Here is a 9,509-nt window from a genome sequence, read left to right on the forward strand (position 1 = left end):
CCTCGACCCTGGTGGTGCAAAGTGACTGACATATTTTTTTTTTTTTGGAAACAAAATACAACACATAATTCAATTCGAGTTTTAAAAAGAGGGTAGTGTATATAATTTTTGGGCCCCCTCTATATTTATTTATTTAGTTAGTTAGTTACAATGTAGTTTTATTTTATTTATTGTGTTTTTGTCACGTGCACCTTCCTCATTTACGCGGAACGATAGTTCGGGTCTGAGTTCCCACCGGGTTTCATTGTACTCGGGACCAACTTCCTGCGTCGTTGCACGCGCGTAAGCTAGCTAAATAACACGGCTAGTCAACGAAGCTGCTGGACCGGTGTTATTAGCTGTTATTAAGCAGATATTTCGATCATGGAGCCGATTTTAGAGCAGCAGCGTCGCTACCACGAGGAGCTGGAGAGGCTAATGGACGCTAAAACGAAGGAGATGTTACACAAGAAAACGACGGTATTATTATTATTGGAGCTATATCTGAGCTAACTGGCTAATGTAACGCTAGCTGATAGAAGTGTAGTGTTAACAAAGTAATACAGTAATACCAGAGACTAATGGCTTTGGTATTAAGTATAACCTTGAATAACCTTAAATTTTGTATTTTATGCTGTTAAATGAAACCTAAGTGTTTTGTTGCTTGTGGTTAGTGATTTGTTTTGTTAAGTTACCCAGAATAGTAATAATAATATTATATGGTGAGACTTGTAAATGTTAATGCACCCTATGGCCAAAGGTTTGTGGACACTTTACTGTGGTGCCTAACGTACACTATATGGACAAAAGTATTTAGCCAAACCTGTTCGTCATTGATTATTATTTTGGTGTTTCAGTTATTCTCAGTGAATGGGAATCTTAATACTTCAGCATATCAAGACATCTTGGATAATGCTATGTCTCCAAATTTGTGGCAACAGTTTGGGGAAGACCATTTCCTATTCCAAAATGACTGAGCCCCAGTGCACAAAGCATGGACTATAAAGACACGATTTGATGAGTTTGATGTGGAAGAACTTGAGCGGCCCTAACACAGAGCCCTGACCTCAACCCCATCAAGCACCTTTGTGATGAACTGGAATGGATATTGTGAGCCAGGCCTTCTCGTCTAACAACAAGTGCTTGATCTCATAAAGGCTCTACAGAATAAATGAACATGAATTCTCATAGAAACACTCAAGTCTTGTGAAAGCTATTATAGCTGCAGAAGAGGGACCAACTCTATATTGAATTGTGCATATCGGTATGCAATGTCATTGTAGGTTTGGCCAAATACTTTTGTACGTGTATTGTATATGTAAGATGTAAGGAGACGTTATACAACTGTAATGTCTTTTTATGCTTCTAAATCCAGACAGGAGTTTGTCATTGAAACAGTATTTGGACTAGGATGGTTAGGATAGGACGTGATTGTCAGATGTGCACAAACTTTTTGTTATATAGTGTGCAACAGATTTATCTGTAATACCCTAAGAATTAAGATGAATGACTTGTATTTTAATAATGGCTTCTGCATGATGCTTACACTGTCGAGCAAACGCTTATTATGTCCGTTCCACCAGTCATCACAGTGTGTTTGTTTATTTCAGTTGCGCGACCAGATTAATTCTGATCATCGTACACGAGCTATGTTGGACGTAAGTACCTGCACATCGGTGTGTTCAAGTCAAACCGGGACTTTTGAGTTTGTGTGGGAGAATAGAAATACAAGAGTTAAAAACGTTTTTATATATATATATATACTTATACTGTTACACTGATGCACTTATCCCAGAATTTAATGGAGTTCCTGGGAGGCCAGACCTTGATGGCATTCAAGCACAAATGAAACACTGGAAGTGCATTAGTGAGTGTAGCAGAGAGTTTATAAGTCCCAGTTTTACTCAAACACCCTAACCCTAGTATATAAACCTAATAATGTTAATCCTGTTGTTATATTGATCCTTGTGTCTGATCAAGAAGACTGTTTCCTTTTTTTTTTCATTTCTTTCATATAGAGGTACATGGAAGTGAGTGGAAACCTCAGAGACGGATATGAGGACAAGGATGGGTGAGCGTTTCGTATTTTTTTCCTTCCATCTCATAAAAAAACAAATCATTTTAATAATTTAATTATGGTTAATTTACCAATGATGATCTGTAATATCGTATTAAGCACTGGTTTAACATTGTTTTTTGCCCCCCCCCCTGCATAAGTTTGAGAAAGGAAGAGCTGAGTGCCATCTCCGGCCCGAACGAGTTCGCAGAGTTCTACAACCGGCTAAAACAGATTAAGGAATTCCACAGGAAACATCCGAATGAGGTAGTGCCTCAATTTCTTACTGTTGAACTTAGTGTTTTATAAAATACAGGTTTGCTCTCACACAATCTAGTTTCCTCCCACGGTCTAAACACCTACAGATTCTGCTAATTAGCGTTTTGAAATTCCATGTAGTGTCTAAATGAGTTTGTGTGTGCCCATGTAAGTCTCCAGGCTTCCCGTGACACTGTATACAGAATAGGCGATATCGAGAAAGAACAAATGAATAAATGCGTGCTCTCTCTCTCTCTCTCTCTCTCTCTCTCTCTGTCTCTCACACACACATTCATTATGTTCTACACAGATCTGTGTGCCCATGTCTGTGGAGTTTGAGGAGCTGATGAAGGCTAGAGATAACCTCAGCGAGGAAGCACAGAGTAAGTCATGGCTGAGTTTTTAAGTCTATTATATACATAGTATGTGGTACCATACTATATACTATTAGGGCTGTAGCTACCGAATATTTTAGTAATCGAGTATTCTACCAAAAGTTTTATCGATTAATCGAGTAATTGGATAAAAATACTTTTTTGCTTAATTAAACAGCAGTAAAATGTATAAGAGAAACAAAGGTTTTTTTTAATGCATACAGAATTTTATTAAAAATAAACATTGTCATTATTCACAATAGAAGGAATAGCTTTAAGTTAACTAAGATGAATTAAGTCCATTACAGTGCCATACATTCTTAATTTAAAACCTTTTCTCAGATGCAAAAACTTAAAGAAAGGTATTTCAAATGACTTTAAGCATCAAAAAAACTAAGGCACACATAAAAATAAATAATTATACAAAAAAGTTTTTGTTGTGCAACTTAACTTTCAGAACTAAAAGTAAAAAAATATACATCTTAGGCATAACAAACGCCTTTACTAACAATTTCTATCGTCTTTTTCTAGCTGATTTCTTCTTCTGTTTGTTTGCTGGTATTTTTATCGCTCCACTCCATTTTGCAGCTCGCAACAAAACGCTCCCTCAAATCAGAACACAGCTAACTGTTTGCGTCTTCTTCCACTTTGTAAGCGTTTCCTCTTACAGGTGGCTTGCATCCGGAAGCGCGCTGTGTCACGCTAAACAAATAATTGCGCAAAAACATAACGCAAACTTTTAAAAGTAATTAAAAGATGCTTTGAGGCAGAAGATTTTGCCTCTATCATTTTTTGTAATCGAATTACTCGAGGAATCTTTTCAGCCCTAGAGTGGCGTAACACACTTGGAGGATAGCTGAGCCAATCAGGCTTCTGGGCTCCAGGATGTTCCAGCATCACCTGAACATTTTAACTTTATCGTTCTTATAGTAACAGAGGCAACTCCGTATAATTAAGCAAGAAGTTGTTAGTAGTAAAATTATACTTTTTTTGTAGTTATCTAGCATTATATGTATTATTGTGAAGTATATTGTATGGTGTGTATATAGTTTTCATTAAGTTTTTTTTACTTCGGTTATTATCACAGATCTAGTGGAGTTCACCGATGAGGAAGGGTATGGTCGCTATCTAGACCTCCACGACTGTTACCTGAAGTACATCAATCTGAAAGGATCAGAGGTACAGCCTGCTTTGTCTATCATGCGTGTTATGTTTTAGTTTTAAGAAAGAAAGAAAAAAAAAGATGACAATGTCATACTCTGTTTTCAGAAACTGGAATACGTCTCGTATTTATCGTCCTTCGATCAGCTTTTCGATATCTCCAAAGACAGGAAGAACGCAGAGTATAAAAGGTCAGTCACTTTTATTGTGTTTTCTTTTTTTTCCCCTCTCCTCCCCCCTGAAATTAACGAAACTTTAAATGAAAGCGGTCCAGAGTTTTGTATCAGTTTGAGCGCGTAATGTTTGGATGATGTTGAATGTCTGCAGAACTGAAAGAAAACACCCCTGTCTAAATCCTGTCATGAATTTACCATGGAAGAAAAAATATTTCCTGTAGACAGTGGAGACTCCTTTCTCTAGTGTTAAACATTTCCTTATATAAACCTGTCACTCAGTTTATTTTAATTTATTATTATTAATAAGATTTAAATGTTAATTTAAGTCCCTGTGAGGGAGTCGTTACTCATGAAAACTTCAGCATGGCTTCATTGCATGTTATTGATATTAGAGAAAATTTTCGAATCACAGTTGCTCCAAAAACACCTGATCCAGTTTATAATGGTGTGTCGTACAGGTATCTGGAGATGCTGCTGGATTACCTGCAGGGTTACACAGACAGAGTGAAGCCTCTGCTGGATCAGAACGAGCTGTACGGCAAAGTGCTAATCGATTTTGAGAAGAAGTGGGACAACGGCACGTTTCCTGGCTGGCCGGTGGGTTTGAAACCTGGAAAATAAAGTTATAAAATCAGATTTAATAATGTTTTATATTATTGGAATCATTTTACTTTATCCTTTTAATGCTACACAGTTTTTTCCCCCCACTACTTGCTACACCATGTTGTTGAACATTTAACAAAAATTATATACAGTGAAACCTCGGATTGCAAGTAACGCGGTTTGTGAGTGTTCCGCAAGACAAGCAAAGATTTTTAATTAATTTGGGCTTGGGGGGGGGGGACTAACAAGTCTTGGTTTACGAGTACCGAGTATCATGTATCACGCATGCGCTTCTTGTTTTGACGCTGAGCGTCACGTGATCACAACTGAGCCAACGGTTTTTCATGGATAATCAACATCCGTGCACGCGTGTACTGTTTACTATAAAACTGACCACGTGTATGTGAAACACATTTTATTTGGTTTGTAAAGTGCAGGTTCATTCATTTGTTTGTTTTACTTTACAGCAGTTAGCACGTGCTCACTCGAGTGTTATTAGCCATGTTCCTTGCAAATTTTTCCGATAAAACAGTCTTTTCATTAATGTGTGAGTGTGTGAAAGTCAAATAAGAGAGGAGAAAGGTTTAACTGTGTAAGATGAGAAGAGGGAGAGGGGAGGGGCTGATTCCTCCTCTCCTTTGACATTAGCTTCACACACACACAGCACCTGCGCACATAAACGGAAACTCTTATCTATCTGGATTTATTTTTACTTTTTTTTTTAAAGGTAAAGTGCAGGTTAATTAGTTTTATGTTTACTTTATATTTTGTATCAATTATTTTCATGTATTTATTTTTTTGGGCTGTGGAACGAATAATTTAAGTTTCCATTATTTCTTGTGGGAAAATTCAATTCGATTTACGAGTGTTTGAAAATACAAGCCCGCTTCCGGAATATGCTCATAATCCAAGGTTCCACTGTATTGTGATTTAAATCATGGTCTAGTATTCTATATGTTATGTTTGTCGCTTAATACACCACATTACAGATTGGGTGGTAGTGGTGGGGTACAAACCCAGGGTCTGGTCTTGTCTGTGCTCAGGCTGGGGTGGCAAAATTTATCTCAGAAAATGGTTATCTCCTTCAAAACAAGGTTTGAGTCACTAGTACCTATCTTGTAAAGGAAAAACAGCTAAAAGATTTTATTGCTTTGTGTGTGCGTGTGTGTACAACAGAAAGAAGCTAGCAGTGCCCTGACCCATGCTGGAGCTCATCTGGACTTGTCTGCGTTCTCCTCCTGGGAGGTAAAGCTCACACTCGCTCCCTCACATAACTATTTCTCTTGCACGTAACATCCTTTGTCTAATTTATTATACAAAAACATTAGCGTCCAGCTGTGCAAAGATCAGGTAAAGTATTTCTTAAAAGATGAAGTTTAAAAGTAACATATTCTGTGACTCAATTGATAGAAGTGTGTTTGAAGTGATGGAGTGATCATGGGAAGGAGGGTGAATACTTTTGCAAAGCATGTTACCAAACTGATTAAGTGAACCTGCAAGGCTATTTTATTAATAGAAAATAATGGATTTTCAGGAGTTGGCATCACTGGGTCTGGACAGGTTAAAGTCTGCGCTCATGGCTCTGGGCTTAAAGTGTGGTGGGTAAGTGTCCGTGTGAGTGTGTGTTTATTTTTACTGGATTGTTTGGAATCCAGTGAATTGTACATAATCTGCTACCTTGTTTGTCTTTAGCACACTCGAGGAAAGAGCGCAGCGGCTGTTCAGCACTAAAGGCAAATCTCTGGAGTCATTGGATCCGTCTCTTTTTGCCAAAAATCCTAAAGCCAAGGGGCCAAAGAAGTAGGTGTTTAAATAGGTTTTTTTTTCTTTCTTTCTTTTTTTTTTTCCCCCAATAAAATATCATATGTTTTAGTTTGGCGTGACCTTCACAGTGATCATATGTTCACAGAGACACAGAACGTAACAAGGAGATCGGTTTCCTGGAAGCACAAATTTACGAATACGTGGAGGTTTTGGGGGTACGTCATATCCAAAAATCTCTTCCTGTTGTTATTTTATACTATCGCTCCTACATTACTTGGACTGTGTGGTATTTTTCGATGTAATCTAACGTCCATCACTGCTCGGTGCTGCAGGAGCAGAGACAGCTGACACACGAGAACGTCCAGAGAAAGCAGGCGAGAACGGGCGAGGAGCGCGAAGAGGACGACGAAGAGCAGCCTAGTGAGAGCGAGAGTGAAGACGAGGACAACGAGATCATCTACAATCCCAAAAATTTGCCGCTGGGTTGGGACGGCAAGGTGAGTGCAGATCGGATCAGAAAGACGGAAGGTTTTGACGGAGGAATTTCAGTAGTTATAAATATATGTATATAAAAAAGGAGTTGTAGTTGTTTTCAAGGATAAGGATTAGCGCTAAAGTCGTCTTGTTGCCTGGAATGCTTAAACTCGTTTGTGGCAAAACAAAGGGACTTGTGAGTTTTAGGAGATGTAGTAGTCATTGTGTGTTGTTTATCGATAGAATTTTTGTTGTAGGTTTTTATAATGCAAAGCTTGTACTGGTTTATTTATTACTATTTGTTTTTGGAAATCTCGTCTCTATAGCCCATTCCATACTGGCTGTACAAACTTCACGGCCTAAACATCAACTACAACTGTGAAATCTGCGGGAACTACACATACAGAGGACCCAAAGCCTTCCAGAGACACTTTGCAGTAAGTGCTTACTAATTAAAAGAAAGTAAATTAACTGAACCTGACTGAAGCAGCTTGATTTATGGAGTTCATGTAGATTCTCCAGTGGTATTAATCAACATTGCATTTTATTTAGAAGAATGTTTTTGCATCATTTCTTCTAGTTTAGCTTCTTCTCGTTGTAAGAACTCAGGTTTTATATCAGTTTGAAAATCTTTTAAAATATTTGATTTATATATTCTTTCCTCACAAATGACTGTGATTAATATTTCGCTAAAATGTGCCCTGTTTTATTTATATATATATTTTTTACTTGCAGTCCGATCCATAAATATTTGAAATGTCATTTTAATAAAGTCAAGACTTTAAGCTTTAATTCAAAAGAGTTTAAACACAGTCTTAACCATTTCACATTTTCATTCACGTCCTGATTTGTTTGATGGCTCGTTGTTCCAGTATTTATGAATGTGACTGTCGAAGTAAGATTTCTTCATAGCTATTTATCCCTCTTTAGTGTGAAAAAAAACAAACAACTTTTGTCTTTTGCAGGAGTGGAGACACGCTCATGGCATGCGCTGCTTGGGCATCCCGAACACCGCCCACTTTGCCAACGTCACCCAGATCGAGGACGCAGTGTCCCGTGAGTCCCTAGATACTAGTGTTTTAACATGTTTGTGTGTACCCTTTACAGTTCAGATTAAGGGAAATGTTAGTTTTTATCATGTATAGTTTTTAAAAGGTTAAAACTACAGACTTTCTGGATGTAAATCTGCTTCTTAGCCATAAGCAAAGTCGAAATTTGAGATCTGCTTCCTCAGGGAAGTGAAAAGGAAGGAAATCTGGACGGTGGTGCTGAAGCGTCTAGGGCGTTTTAAACACCCAGTGTCTGATTACAGCTGTTTTACTAAAGCTGTCCGAAATTGTAAAGATGTGCTGATTCAGTTAGTATTGCGATTCTTTATGTATCATAATTTTATAAAAATCCCAAATAGATTAAAGGAAAAAAATCTATTTCAGATTTTGTTACAATTCTAAACAAACTTGGCAAATAATTTGCTCCAATAACATCGGATGCTGTGCTGCCTGCCAGTGTCTGAATAGACTAGAGTGCACCACCTGAAGGACTATAGAGGGACTGCACCATTTTTCCAGCTCGAATGTAAATGTCTAAATTAGTTTTTCCAAGAGTTTTCCCAGACCACCACCACACACGGTTACACCTAAACTGATTTAGTGATCTTTAATTTAAAAGTACCCAAGGCATGCATGCTTCATAAAATGGCACAATAGGCATGTAAGGAAAATTCCTGTTTTTTAACCTTTTGTCTTTTCCATAGTTTGGTCAAAGCTGAAGTCACAGAAGGCATTAGAGAGGTGGCAGCCTGATACTGAGGTCAGTTTTTTTTTTTTTTTTTTTTTTTTTTTTCCCTCTTACATCATCTCATCTCAAAAAGACAAGAATGCTATTGCACAAACAAGCATCAACCCCTAAAATTTCCACTTCCTTTTTATTTCCTTTCAGGAGGAGTACGAGGACTCCAGCGGGAATGTGGTTAACAAGAAGACCTATGAGGATCTGAAGAGACAGGGACTGCTTTAGATAGTCGCATAAGCGCACAATTCCAGAAAGTCATGTACCGTTAAAAAAAAAAAAACATCCTTTATGATTATGGATTTTTTTTTTTACCCATTCATGTGTATTTTTTTTTTTTTTTTCAGAAATACTTGTTTTTATTAGGATATTCTTCATTTTGGATTCTGTAAAAAAATATTAGGTATTAGTTTCATTATTGAATAAATTTAAGAACATTTTCATTGTGTGTTGTTTTTATCAAACTTTGATACAATATACATACACTTATATAATCACTAGAGGTTTCCCCGGACTGTAAACTGGATTTAAAATAAATTGCATGGGTTTAATAGCTGTTATAGATTTAGCTATTATCTCATTAATAAGCTATTTCCCTAAACAAACTCTTCAGTACAATGCTATAAGTAAACATGCTGCATAAAACATAAAGCAAAGAATAAAAGGGTGTTTCCTCCCATGTGTTTTATTCCTTTTGTAAAACGTGATTTAACAGTTTTATCAGTTTATAATTATCTTAATTAAAAATGTTAAACAAACACTATATCTCTAGTCAAAAAGGACTAAAGAACGACTCAGGACTCTGTGCAGATCTGGATGAAGTAAGCAGGATTTATTGCAGCAATAAAACCCAAGTGAGCCACACTTGTAATACTT

At 37.2% G+C, this 9,509-nt stretch overlaps 1 protein-coding gene across 1 annotated transcript; it reads left to right on the forward strand.

Moving 5' to 3' along the window:
• The first annotated feature begins 257 nt into the window (after positions 1 to 257).
• Positions 258 to 9,076, forward strand: sf3a3 (splicing factor 3a, subunit 3). Its single transcript, XM_053489585.1, has 17 exons — positions 258 to 459; positions 1,590 to 1,637; positions 1,998 to 2,050; positions 2,197 to 2,302; positions 2,604 to 2,676; positions 3,755 to 3,846; positions 3,937 to 4,019; positions 4,463 to 4,601; positions 5,784 to 5,852; positions 6,142 to 6,209; positions 6,300 to 6,407; positions 6,517 to 6,586; positions 6,704 to 6,868; positions 7,172 to 7,282; positions 7,811 to 7,901; positions 8,599 to 8,654; positions 8,784 to 9,076. Exons 1-17 carry the CDS (start codon positions 364 to 366, stop codon positions 8,859 to 8,861), a joined length of 1,506 nt encoding a protein of 501 aa, XP_053345560.1. The 5' UTR covers positions 258 to 363; the 3' UTR covers positions 8,862 to 9,076.
• Positions 9,077 to 9,509: the final 433 nt, after the last annotated feature.

Source organism: Clarias gariepinus, chromosome 28, assembly GCF_024256425.1.
Source record: "Clarias gariepinus isolate MV-2021 ecotype Netherlands chromosome 28, CGAR_prim_01v2, whole genome shotgun sequence".
Taxonomy (NCBI): Eukaryota; Metazoa; Chordata; class Actinopteri; order Siluriformes; family Clariidae; genus Clarias; species Clarias gariepinus.

Coding starts and splice junctions, on each gene's coding strand:
- sf3a3 (XM_053489585.1), top strand. CDS start 364: ATGGAGCCGATTTTAGAGCAGCAGCGTCGCTACCACGAGGAGCTGGAG. Junction 2,677..3,754: donor CCTCAGCGAGGAAGCACAGA/GTAAGTCATGGC, acceptor TTATTATCACAG/ATCTAGTGGAGTTCACCGAT. Junction 7,283..7,810: donor CCTTCCAGAGACACTTTGCA/GTAAGTGCTTAC, acceptor TGTCTTTTGCAG/GAGTGGAGACACGCTCATGG.